The 13900-nt window shown below is 40.6% G+C and overlaps 1 protein-coding gene across 1 annotated transcript in view; it reads right to left on the reverse strand.

Annotated features, from left to right (window-relative positions):
• Positions 1 to 622: 622 nt before the first annotated feature.
• Positions 623 to 13900, reverse strand: part of LOC132075257 (ethanolaminephosphotransferase 1-like) — a 53913-nt gene continuing 40635 nt past the window's right edge. Inside the window, exons 7-10 of the mRNA XM_059475491.1 lie at positions 9055 to 9103; positions 6849 to 7029; positions 3089 to 3271; positions 623 to 1978 (exon numbers count right to left, since the gene is read on the reverse strand). Of these exons, the coding sequence (XP_059331474.1) occupies positions 1913 to 1978; positions 3089 to 3271; positions 6849 to 7029; positions 9055 to 9103 (479 nt within the window). The 3' untranslated portion in view covers positions 623 to 1912. The remainder of the gene's footprint in view (positions 1979 to 3088; positions 3272 to 6848; positions 7030 to 9054; positions 9104 to 13900) is intronic.

Here is a 13900-nt window from a genome sequence, read left to right on the forward strand (position 1 = left end):
ATCACTTCCCTCCAAATACAGTCAGAACTACCTTTTTTGGCAAACCTCATCAAATAAAGAGACTTCAGACTTACTCCAGGGGAGTCCTTGTGCAGTTGGGAACACCTCTGTGGACACCCCATGTTCTCTGGGCATCACACAGGGTAAGGGCATGGCTGCCACACTGGTGGGAGGAAGCCTGGGAGATGCCTCCTGTGCTGGACCACAGCAGTGCCAAAGGGCATCCTCCCTTCCCTGCCTGGCTCTTGGCAAAACCTCTGACTCTACATTACAGCATGACCTGTCCCCTCTGCCTGACTCACACCTGGAGCTGCTTGAACTGTGACTCACCTGGTGTTTGTTTGGGGGGTGGGACTCTCAGTGTGCTTGTTCAGTAGGTGGAACATGGATTCTTTCAAACCTGAAGGGACTTTCCAATATTTCTGCTTTGTGAGCTGGGGAAGCTGATGTGCAGGCTTGTTCCCTGGTGCCTGTGCTAAGGGCTGCCTGGGGAAATCAGCCCTGCTGGTGTTGTCATAGGGCAACTGCTGTAACAGGAGGTACCAGCTTAAGCTGAAGCTGCTCATACAACTTGCCAGTGGCTCAGCTGAAAATATAATAGGAGCTACTGATGTAAGGGTAAGTTAACTGGGGTGCAAAAATAATCAGGCTAGTGATAAACCCACAGAAACAGTCTAAGAACTGAAAAAGATGAAGACTCAGCTGAGCAGCTCAAAAACTGCACTTCCATCTGGCTTCTGGCAAGTGAGATGGTTAAATAGTTAATAAACGTGCCAGGCTGTCAATCACATCCCTCTGTGCTTACCTTGGGGAAGTGGACAGATTGTTTAATTAGTGCTTCAAGGCCACAAAAGCCCTCCGGCTAGGGCAGCTTATGAAAAGACATGAAACTCAAATTCTTACTCCCTCTCCAAGGCACACAGAAAATCCACGTGTATTATAGATGAAGGGAGCAGTTTACATCTGCATGCAAATGTAATTTTTTTTTTAAAAAATCTTGTTTCTTTTTCCTATGGCATTTTCCAAAACCACAAGAATTTGCTTCAAGCATACAGGCAAATAATGACTTGTTTAGCATTTTGCACTGGTAGATGATGTTGGACTGAAACTAGCTTTGAAGAGAAGTATGCAAATCTTTGAAGGTTTGCTGGCCAAATTTATTTTCAGCTGTTTACCTTTGTAGGCTATATTGTTTGTCGCTACTGAAACATAAACAATGTGCTTGTTACTGCCTAGAAAATAAATAGAAGGGCCAGCTGCTGCTGTGTTAAGCCTACATTTCTGACAGGTCAGCTGAGACTCAATGCTGAGAATGGGGAAAAAACTGTACATTTCAAAAACACTTTACTGTACCCATAGCTTTCTGAGCTCATTCTCTTGTCTTCACACATTCAAATGAGGTGAGGAAAAGACTAAATGTGCATAAGCCTTTCAGGAGGTTGTGTGGAAGAAATGAGCTGTGAGAAAATTAAATATGGCAAATGATGCAGGCACAGATGTGTGAGTGGGAAGGATGCAGAGGGAGGGTTTGCATTGCTGGGGTCCCACTGGTGACTAGGCTGTGTAAAACCGGTGCTGGTTATAAACCACCAAGGATCTTGTGTAACCCAGCATGCATTTATCCAGGACTTTGGACACAGTGGTAAGGCAGAGGAAGACAAAAGAGAGGCAAGTAACATGGCTTGGTAAGAAGAATAAATATCAACAGAACAACTTGGTGAAGTTATCTGCTGGACAGGATCTTCCTCTGAGATGAGGCATCTGGCTGCATAGCTCATTGTTGCAGTGGTTCAGATATCTGTACTATTCTATTCTTTGGTTGTTTTAATCAGATTCATTCCGACTATTTATCACATCAGAAGAGCTGCAAATCTCCATGTCAAGTGTTCCAGTCTGATCATAGTGCAGGTGCTCAGTCTTGGACGCGTTTCTTCAGGGAGAAGATGTAAATGTTCAAGTGCTCGCTCAGCTGCCTACCCTAAAGAGAAATCACAGAGATTAGCACCCTGTTTTGTATCTGCTTCACAATTCACTGCCTCTCCTCTCCCAGTAAGAGTAGGGGAACCCAATCACAGTCCTCACATACTTGGGGATCCCTGAGTACACGGAGACCTGTAAGTATTCAAACATGACAGCTGTTTTCCTTACATTCCTCTTGCAACACACTGCTGGGAACTTACATGGCTAAGACCGGATTCACAGGTGACATAAGCTGTGATGGACCTGGATCCCTCTGTCAAATGTGAATTTTGACCCGGTATTTCCATTCTGACCCCCACCAGCAGGCCCATGTTGATGCTTATGTAGACTCTACTATGCCACCAATGTCTACTGATAAAAGGCTGCTTTCAAAGAAAAATCCTTACATCCCACTGCTGTGGCTTAAATAAAAGAACACTGACCAGCTCCCTCTGAAACGAGACCTTTACCATGCAAGATGTTTTATCTAAATGCTCAAGCCTTTAAAACAGTTGCTAAATGATCATTTCACAATTTAGAAAAGTGGGCCTCAATAAAGTAAAAATTTAAGCAGTAGTTCAGATGACAGTGACAAGACTGAGATGTAGCAGACACGAAAATGTGCTGGTAAGATTGAATGAACTGGAAAACTATTCATGTCACCAGCTTGAGAGATGCTAGCAGAGGGCCAAGAAAAAAATTGGGACAGATATTTTGCCTGCAGATTCAAAGCAAAGTTGACCTTATTTTATTATTTCTATTTATGTCAGTTTGCATTTTACCTTCCTATTTTTTCAGTCAAGTGACCTTAGGAAGAAGAAAGGCAAAAAAAGAGAGGTGGATGCATTCATGCCTCATGGGTCGACTGCTACGTAAAACCAGTCTATAAATATTCTAATTCTGATGGGCCTAAAGCTGAAACCAGTTGGCTACATTGGAATAATTCAAGTCACTGAAGTTACTACCCATGCAAAAAGGCATTGCCTCCTGCAATAAAATGGTTTGAGTTTTTTAACTTTAAACTAAATAAAACAACACACAGGACTAAAAGAAAAAAACCCCAAATGTAAACATTCAGATTCCCAGACAATGCCCCAACCAGAAACTGTTTCCAGACCGCTGTGCTCACCACGCAGACGCCGTAGTGCACGTGGGCAGCCGTGACCAGGGTGGTGAACACGGCCAGAACCGCTTCCTCCATGGGGCCCAGCAGCCCCGAGATGGCCGCGTACACCACCAGCGCCAGCGGGAACAGGAACCAGTGGAACAGCTCCGGCCGCGTGCTGCTCATCTGGCAGATGATCACCTTGCACTGCCGGAGCAAAAGGGGCCAGGTGAGAAGTGCTGGGCCAGCCCCAAGGGTCTAAGGAAAAGTATTTCCATTTTCTCCACGGGTTGCTTTTGGTGAGAGGGAAACAAGGCCGCAGTTCAACATGGGGCTGGTTTCTGGTGAGAAGGCTGCTTGTAGGCACACACCTTTGTGCCTCACTGGGTCCTAGAGGATATTATTGCAGTTTAAAATACACCTGTGGAAACCCAGAGCACCAGGAATATTTCTGTGTCTGCTCTGAGGTGCCCTGACCCCCAGGGGAGCACTGGCTTTGACCCTCATTCATGGAAAAATTTTCCTAGACTTCAAGATAGACTAGAATCCACAAAAGTGTGAAATAGATTATAGAGAGTAGTGTAGGTGTATCACTTGGTGAGAAATGTAGATTTTGGGATTTTTAGTATGTTGTGGATGGAAGTAAGATAGAAGGCACAGGGTGTCATCCTGGGTTTCTTCTTCATCCTTCTTCTTCCTTCTTCTTCATGGGTTTGGGTGGCATTTTGCAATTGGGCAGAAAATTCTGCATTGGGGGCTCTTTGTGATCAGTTATTGGGTTGAAAGGGAAAATAATCTAGGTGTCAGTTCTTAATTGGATAGTTTAGTCTTAAAAGACCTTGTAACAAGAGGTTGTTGGCCATTTTGTGCCTTCTAATGAGAAACCACCAAAATCACAGTAGTGAGACTGTTTTACTGCTAAGAAATAATAAACACCTGAGTCCCAACATGAACTACCATCTCGTGCCTTCAATCCAGACCCAGAGAACCCAACAACTGGTACCCAAACATACACCCTTTCCTGGAGACAGTGTTCTGATACACTTGCTAAGTGGAAGCACATCTTCACAAAAGGGGAATTTGTTTGCCAACTTATGCTTTCACAGGGGCTCACAAAGTTGTGATCCCAAATCAAATGTGCCACCACCTAATTAATACTGTGCTGGAGAGTGTGCTGGTATTTTAATCATGCAGCCTGACAGAAATATCTTCTGGTTCATTGTATAGAAGGGAGGGAAGACAATATACGACATTTTCACATCCTCTTTCTCTTTTCTAGCACTCCTTTATGTACTAAAACACCAATTTCTTGGCTCAATCATGGCAGTGGGCTCCCTGGAGATGCAGCTGGGGGCCCAGAGAAAGGGATCCCACTCAGAACGGTGGAAAAAATGAATTTATGGTGCATGGTTTAACTGAAGACAATTAGTTTAATTCTACTGAGTTCTGGAAACATAATGGGACTAATTCACTTGAAATTCAGTATTTTAAAAGCAATTAAGCACACCAAAGTGTTTTGTCTGGCTTAGACTCCTTAAGAAATGTGTCTTATATATATCATGCCCATTACAAGAAAGCAAAGGAATTTAGGCACATCTGAAATGTTTTATTGATTTAAGTTTCACTCAAAATTGAAATGTGGTTAAAAATAGATTTTATGTATCCTGAAAACAGCAGAAGAATGAAAAACTTATTCCCTGTGCAGTGCCTGAAATCTTATGACAGCAGCAGTAGGAGTCTGACCATAGGAAAGAAATACTGGCTTTACTGTCTGTGCTGTGGAAACTGAAGAATGCAAAAATAAACCATGAAAAAATAATTAACTTTGAATAGTGGAAGAAGCCTTTGTACCTGATGTTAATATTTTCACTTCTATTCTCAGTATTGATTGTGAATTTTTTAATAACACTGGTATTATGAGTCCTTTGGGAATCATTCCAGAGGGTAATATAAATTGCTAAAGCAATCTATAAGCTGTAATTTTTCTGGCTGCATAACTGAACCTGACCATAGGTTGGATTTCACATTGTTTTAAACCATTGTTGTACTTACATATTTGGGTGACCAAATACATGGTCAAAGGCATGAGAAGTTCCAGATACTGGAAGTGGGATGGCAGGTAGAGAGCCATGGTCTGCAGTTTGTGGTCTGCAGAACAGGTAATGGAAACCCAGTGTGTCAGGCTATCATGGAGAAGAAAAATATTGCCATGACAAGCCTTCCCCTGATGCTGGAGGAAACATGTCTAAGGAACCAGAGAGGTGAAAGGAAATGCTGGCTTGATTTTCAACTCTAGAATGTTACAAATTCCAACTAACACCCATACATTTTTAATGCTTGCTTTTAAAATGTTAAAATGTTCAGCTAACATGCATACATTTTTAATCCGCACGAGCCTCCAACACTGCAATGTATGCTTTGGGAGAAGAAAAAACAAAGCCTGAAGAATATATATTGCACACCATCACTGATAAACTGCAGCCTGTAAAGAAACCTCTGGTTTGCCTTACTATTTTTCTTCTGCAAGCATCCTGCCACAATCACTCTTGGTTGGTTAAGATGTATGTGCAGAATATGCCATCTGCCAAACTCTGAAAGCATTTTCCCCGCTGGCATGAAGCAATTGTATTTCTCATTTTGGAATCTCCACTATTCTCTTAAGAAAAAGGGGTAGATTAGGTAATGAATAATGCATACAATAAAATACATCTGAAAATCAACTCATTTTTGTGAGATTAAGTCCTTAAGATGGAACTGTTTGATTTTGTGACCCTCAGAAATGTACATTTTTAGGATACACCTAACAAACATCTCAATTAAAACTTTTTTTTCAATTCCTGAATTCAAATTTCTACAGGGGCCAGTACTTTCTCTTTTAAAACCTCACATTTTTGAAGATGTGTCTCATAGTGTAAGACACTTCTAGCCTTCCACTTTTTAAACTAGATGTAGCATTGCTCAATGGCAAGATTTTAGATGGAGTTGGAGTCTATTTTCTTAAGATGACACTAGTCACTATCCTCTAGGGTATTCTTGCTTAAATGCAAGAAAACCTTTCTGCTTGGCTGCTCTCCTGGCTTCCCCCAGAGAAGAAAGCCCTGGGTTGCCTGCAGGGCTCATCACCACTGCCTGGCTGCCCCTGCCAGAACTGCACAGAGGTTTGTGCTGTCCCTTGGGAATGAAAAGGGGGAAACTGATCACCATTACGTGGTACGGGAGAAACGAATCTGTGAGCTGAGAGCCATCACAGGCCCCTACAGCTCTTCACATCTTTCCCTAAAACATGCTGTCACTGGTACAGCCTTTTTCTGAATGGTGAAGGGAAAATGTGGGACCAGCTGAACTGCAGGATACAGGAATGCATGGACCACAGCAATGGACACAAGAACAGGGGAAAGCTACAAACCCTCCACTCTGGCTAGTAAATCTGTGCCAGTGCTGACCTTTCTTTTACTTTGACAAATCTCCCGTTCTGCCTGTATGCTGGGGAGAATCTGTTATATTTCTGGAAGTAAGGCATCCCTAGGGTTTTCATAAACCCTCAGAAAACAAACCAGAACCCTCACAAAAGTGTTCCACTGTGGCAGAGGAGGTATTTCAGTATTGTAAGTGCCCCCAGTCCAGACACATGTTGTGGTGTATTTTTATGAGACACAGTGTAACACCGAGGTAGAAGAGCTGTGTGACTCTGCTACTCTTAGCTACATTTTCTGCTCCCTTCTGCTTATTCACAGAAAAATAGAAAGCTATGTCTAAACAATAGCACCACCTCAAATATACTTACAATAACATTTGAGAAAGCAACCCCAACCATCCATAAAAACAGTCTGGGTTGCTTTGCTAATATGTTGCTTGGAGATAAAACCACCCAGGCTGTAAGAAGAATGAACAGCAACAGAGGTGACACAAGAGGTAGCAGTCCTTCATACAGAGAATCATTCTTCAGTGTTTTCTCTAAATGTGCTCTGGAAATAAATACAATAATTTTGTAGAGAAAGTAATTTTATCCATTCTATTTCTACACACTAACCTCAAACCCTAGACCAAACTCAGCCCAAGAATTCCTCTTGTAACCAGTGCAAATGTGCTAGATACCAGACATTTTACAAGAAATTGTAGTATATTTATTTCTGGGGTTACAATTTACTGATTTATTCACTTTGCTTGCTCACCGTTGTCTGGCAATGGACCAGTAAACTCACACAAAGTGAGCTGCAGTGCTCTCAAGCATGCAGAGATGCTGTGAATTCCAAATCTATCCTTTAGAGGATGAAGCTTCTAACATGAGACATAAACTTGTTTCAGCCAATACACCCCATGTTTCCAGCAGCAGCAGAGTGAAGATCATGCCTGGCTGGTATTGCTCTTGTTCAGGGCTGGAGGTCATGCTGCTCTAGGAACCTGTACATTAGGATTTAGGTATTTACTCCAAATACAATCTAAAGGGGAGGCCTTTTGGCTAATTAGAACACAGAAAAATTAATGATACATTGTGTTTTCTTGGGTATTTTAAGCTGTTTTTTCAAGGTAGTAAATTATTGCATTTTCTGTCTGCTAGGGAAATGGTAACTCTAAGTTCACTACCACTAAACCATTCCTTCATACAGCTAGTTCAGAAGAGCAATTCTGTGTTTGAAATGTACTGGGAAATGTCCTGTTTAAAATGTTTGAACATATGTATTTATAGAAACAGCTAGACAAAAATCCAAGAAATATTTTTCTCATGCCAAAAAGGAATCACCTACTCCTAAAATAACAACTGTGAACAGGCAGCAGGATGGAGAAAGAGAGGAGATGATTGGAAAACTCAAATCCTTCATCACCAAAGAGCTTTTGCATGCATCATTCAAGCAAACCTGACAGGTAGTTTAAAAATTTCTGTGCTCTTCTCTTCAGAGGAATGACAAGCCCAGCAGAGGGCTTGAGAGGAACCATGTCAAGTGATGACTTGAAAAGGAAAATAATAAACAAAAGTCCTGAGAGGAAAGGAAGGAAACCAAACCCTCAATGTTCATTGGGGTAAAGGCTGCTCCTGCCAGGGGCTGACATGCACAAGGAGCTTCCCTCCTGCTCTCAGTCATTCCCAAACAAGATTTCCTTGCATGGCAGGTTCCCAGCCCCTGCCCCAGAGCCCAGCCTTTCTGCAGGTCCTCAGCCCCTCCTGCCCCCCATCTCCCAACTCTCCACCTTCCTGCCCCAAACCTGGGGCTGTGCACGCCTCTGGAAACTGCACTGAGTGCCACCACACAAAAAGGGCTGTGTAGGAGACATGAGGCATTGTCTTATAGACTCTCTAAAATTCTAATGTTAATATTAGTTTCCACTAATTCCTGAAGACAGGCAGTGACAGTCCCTCCTCCAGGACACTTAGGACCTGAGAGACCTGAAGTGACAGATGAGTGAAATGAGCTAGCAAATACTAGGGGAAGGCAGGCAGCATTAATAAAAATAGGCTATTGGAATATGAACTAACTGAGTACAAAATTCTTGGGTGCAGCAAGCCAGTTCTTAGATGTAATCACAGCTTGCCACCTGCCTAGCTTACATCTGATAGCAATTATCTGCAGACTGCATGCAGGGGAGAGTTTTACAGAAGGACCAGGAAGACAATTAAATACTTCACAGAGTGCAGGATGGGCAGCTACAGAATTCCACCCAGCACAGGCAGAAGTTGCAAATCACATTTGATTGCAAATAAAATGCAGTGGTTTTTACCACAGAGCCTCTATCAGTTTACTGTGCAGTTCCACTGTGAAACTGCTTGGAGAACAGCAAGTGAAAGGAAAAGGAAAGAGTTGTAAACATGAAAAAGAAACCAGTCAGATTCTGAAAACTCACCAGAAAAACCTTTTCCTACATTAGCAGGGCAACATCTGGAAGAAAGAAGCTAGTCTACTTTAAGCATTACATTTATTTGTAAATGAGGAAACCATAACATACACAGAATTAAATAAGAGGTGATAGAACTTATTTAATGTTAATTAACTTACCTGTGAATGTTGTAGAGTGTTTGTGGAAATGACAGAAACAAACTGAAGCCTGGAAGAGAAAAACATTAATATGTAATTTGACACTGATGACCTCAGAGTTTTTTCATATGATAACAGACCTTGTATTCTATTCTAAAAATGATTTGGTATTCCTGTATTCATTACAGGATATGAACTGTTGGGGGCTTTAGGCAATAATAAAACTGTCTTCTTTTTTTCCCGAAAGCTAGCTGCTGGAAATAGTTGCTGATACAGAATTTCCTGTGTAATGAGTGACAGGACCAGAATTTTTTTTTTAAATTCTGATATAGCTAATAGATAGGATCAATTATTTTTCATCCAGATTTGTCAGCTGGACCCAAAACAGCCCTTCTTTTCATGAGCTGCTGTTTATGTAGAAAAACCTGAGTCTAACACCAAAAGCCTTCCAGTGGAATACAGAAAGACAATAAACTTCAAGCTGGGCTGTTCACATTAGTGGAGAAATAAGTTTATAGTTCAAAATATTAAGGGTCAACTAATGATCTGTTTTGATAATACAACAGCTGAAATTAATGAATTTTTATTATATGTCCATCATTTAAACAAGTGAGATTTTTTTACTTCTTTTTTTAACACCACAGCTGTGCTGTTTCTGGAGCTCAGCTTTAACCCACAAAGCACAAAGGTTTCACCTTTGCTAACTCTGTTTCTCCCTACACTGCTGCTGGCATTATCAACCCAGCTGCCAGCAACCCCTGAGCTGCCTGAAGACCCAGCTGTAGCCCCCTAACACCCCCTTCCAAAATACACTGCTCCAACCAAGACTCAAAGAAGACTTTCAGCAACAAATGGAAGCTTGAGATTTAAACAAAAAAAGTCACTCTATGAGTCAATCCTAACTAGGTGAAAATATGTATGACTTTTTAAATCAATGTCATTCCCTGTAGAGCTCTTTGGTTTGTACTTTCTCCCCATTTTCTAAGCATTGAGGGCTTTTCCCTGGTCAATTTGCTGCTTGGAGATTGCTCTGGGTAGCACATTTCTGTATGGCTCTTTTATTGTAGGGCATGAGACGTGGGTGTGGTGCACTAAATTAATACATAATTCCTGTTTTATTATGGGCAAGAAAAGCACTCTGATGTGTTAAACCTTCAGGTATAATCATAAATATATATAAATATAAATATAAATATAAATATAAATATAAATATAAATATAAATATAAATATATAATTTAAGAAGCACTGTGCTGCCTGTACAGAAAAGTAGAAATCTCCTTACTAGCAATATGGAGGGAAAATGATTAGAGGAAAGCCATGATTCCACATGACTTTGTACTGGGGCTAATGTGACATAGCAGTGTTTTGAGAAATGTCAGTGTTTACCCTTCAGTCCTCATTAAGGACATATCCAAGCGTTTAGCATGCCCTGGCCACAGCGGCAACTCAAGAAAAGGAAAACTAAACATGAAAGAAAAGTGGAGATCAGGATTGCTGGGGAAAAAAAGAAGTAAAAAGGGATACAATAGATAATCTGTCTCTTCAGTCTTTCTGGTTATCTGCTAAAGAGAGGGAAACAAAGAATTGGAAAAAAAAGAAAGGCCAGCCTGTAAATAATTTCAGGTACTGCATTCTTTTTAATGTTTACCTTTTGGGTTTGCTTTTTAAAACAATTAAGAGCTTTGCTCCTTCACCATGGCAGAAACTCCCTATCAAACAGCTGAAGGATGTGCAATTGAAGTAATGTCCCAAGTATTTTGTCAATATATTTGTAGAATTCACAGGCTTAGTGCCTCCAGAGTGATCTGTGTTTAATGTGCACTCCAGTTAGCTGTGTTTTCTATTAGGCAGGGAGCGCTGGTTCAATAAAATCTTGACTTACGTACAGCAGTTCCAACATCTGTATCACATTAGAGCAGACATGAGACAAAACATTGACTCTTGAGGTTAAATCTAAATTTCCTGCTGCAATCCTGAAGTTTGATTTGTTAGGAGAAAAGCAACCGAGAGGAACAGAAATAGAGACTAGACCTAGAAATAGAATTCAAAGAGCAATGGTTGCCAACAATTTGTTATTTTTATGAAGTGCCATTTTAGTTAGAAATAACACACTGACCACAAACAGTCCCCCAGCTAGCAAAAAGCCACTTTCCAAACGGGGCAGTTCCACCAGTTACTCCCCTGTATTTTTACACAGCTTTGCTTTTAGCACGGCGAGAGAGCTGAGGATGCAGCAGGGAAAGCAAAGGGTGTTCCCCATTTCTTATGGGATTTTCAGAATTCCATCATTTCCTACAACATGTTGCTTCCCCATCTTTTTTTAGCTAAAGAGGCCTGACTCGGGGGCTGCTTTTGGTACTCATTAAGTCTGCTGTTTAATTGGCATTAAGGATCCCTTTGTGCCCAGGAGCTAAACTGCTGCATCCTCATTGCTGCCATTCCCTGCTGCTCTGAGGAACAAAAGGTGCAGCCTGGAAAGCAAGCCCACTGCTGGCTCTCTGGCGCTCAGCCACCCAGGCACTGCCCAACTGATCATCATGGAGCTTTTTTTTGCTGTTTGTAATGTCCTAAAAGTACATATTTTATTTTAAAATAATTTTTAAAATTCAATTTCAGCGCATTCCATGTTTTAGCACGTATGGGAAAATAGAACTCCTCAAGTGTTCTTAGAGGTAGTATACTGCTCTTCCAGGATTTTTTAGTTTCTTCTTTACTATTTTCCCATTCTTCAGCTGATTTAAAATCTGAGACCCAACTGTAAGAACACAGGCCTATATTAAAGGCAGAAATACCAAAGCACAGATGGGTGGCACAGATACACAGGGAATTCTTGTGTCACGCCAGGCTGAAAATATCAAGCCCAAATCCTCGGATTTAGGTACAATCCTATCTCAGTCCTCTGTGTTGCACAATGTAAACTCCCTTTTCAGAGAAATAAACATTTTTAAAGCTCTTTATTAGGAATTATTTTGTTCATATTAAAAAATGCCAAACATAAGCATAAACAAACAAACAAATCCCAATGCTTTCAGAAATTCAGGATTAAAGACGTATCAGAAGTGAAGAAATGAAGGCATTACCCTGTTTTCCAAATATGTATGTGTATAAAAGCAGATACACACAGAGATATGCATATGAATATGTGTGCATATTATATATACTTATATATGTGTTATATATATACATATATATGTATATATGTTTATATACATGTGTATAAAAGAAATCAAAAGGCAATTCCCAACAATCTCAAGGACAACTTTAGATTTCATTTAGTGCTTCAATTCCAAACCAATTAGGTGTTGTGATATAACTGAATAAATTAATAATAATTTTTAAAAGCTAGCACAGAATGGATACCATGATACTTTGTCCCCATGTTATTTGGAGTGACAGTAATATATTTTAATTATGTGAGGGCATTTTAAATGCTCCTGTAACTAAATTTAATGACTACTGAAGATCTACAGGCAGACAGGTTGTTTCCATGACATGCTGCAGTTACTGTGGCTATTGTACCTGATTTAATTCAGGCATTTCTGCAAAACACAGACTTGGTCATTGTAGAGAAAGAGAGGCTATGGCCAGGAACAAACTGCTGACCTTACTGTGAGCTCCAGAAAATGCTGTTTCAGTACCAACAGCCCCATGCTGGCACTCAGACAAAGCAAACAGCCTGATGCAGGTAGCCACATTTCTGAAAACACAAAACCTCACAGGCTGTAAACACTGCTAAATAAAGAAGTGACTCCAAGACACCTAAACCACTAAACAAGTTATGGTGCTTCAGAGGAAGGACAACCTTTGCTGTTTATCTTCTCCACACATTTGTTATCATAAACCTCCTTTGTTAGTAAATTCCTGACAAATGAATCATCCTTAAACTGTCCTAAGAAAAGCACTAAAATTTTATTTGTTAAGAATTGGCTCTCCTGATAGATAAAAATCAAAAATTCAAAAACAAGACAGTGCAATACAGGGATGTAATTTTAGGTGAACAGCGCACTGGAAATTATGTGAATTTGTTCAGAAAAGCACCATCCCTGCCATGCTCCCCCCATCCCCCCCCAAAAAATACTCCCCAGAGCACTCATCCCATTTGGGAGGCAGGGAAGAAGCCTGTGCAGACCTTCTGGGCATATCACAGAAGTTGACCAACTCTCTAACAGTGGGTGGTTGTACTTGCATTTCAGCTTACAAATTAAATACTATCACTCTCCTCATTCTTCAAGTGCCCACACTTTTATATGGCCTTCTTCAGTACACTGCTTGGCCTTTCCATCTCTAGGTTAATAATTCATCATAATCTATGTTTGCTGTAAAGAAATGGGATGTTATAATTTACCTTTCTTAGCCACCAGACAAGAAAAATTAGATTCAAAATATCCAGCCATCAATAATAGCTTGGAAAAAATATTTAAGTACTTTTTCCATGGTGTTTTTCTCAAATTTCTTGCACATTTAGAGCAGCTAGACACATGAAAATATCTTAACACACTGAATGTTTAGCACACTGATCAGTGCCTGGAAGCAAGCTTCATCAAAATGTGAACATTTTAGAAGCACTTGTTCCTGGAACAGAAGCTTTTTGTGGAACAGGGTGACCTTCTCTGGCATGTCTTGAGCAGACAACTCTTTTAACTGATTGTGCAAACACGTAATTGTGTTTTGAGCTGTCCACTAAAAAAGCATTATATTTTATTACTCTGTAAAATGGCAAACTTAAAACCACTCAGTAGCTGGGGGGGGGAGGGGAACCTTAGAAAGCAAATATATAATTTGCAGTACATTAGGGTGAAAAACACACCTAAAATCCAGAGTATGAAATTATTTTACAGGGACTAAGGGAACATAAGGTAAACATA

This window comes from Ammospiza nelsoni, chromosome 1, assembly GCF_027579445.1.
Source record: "Ammospiza nelsoni isolate bAmmNel1 chromosome 1, bAmmNel1.pri, whole genome shotgun sequence".
NCBI classification, from domain to species: Eukaryota; Metazoa; Chordata; class Aves; order Passeriformes; family Passerellidae; genus Ammospiza; species Ammospiza nelsoni.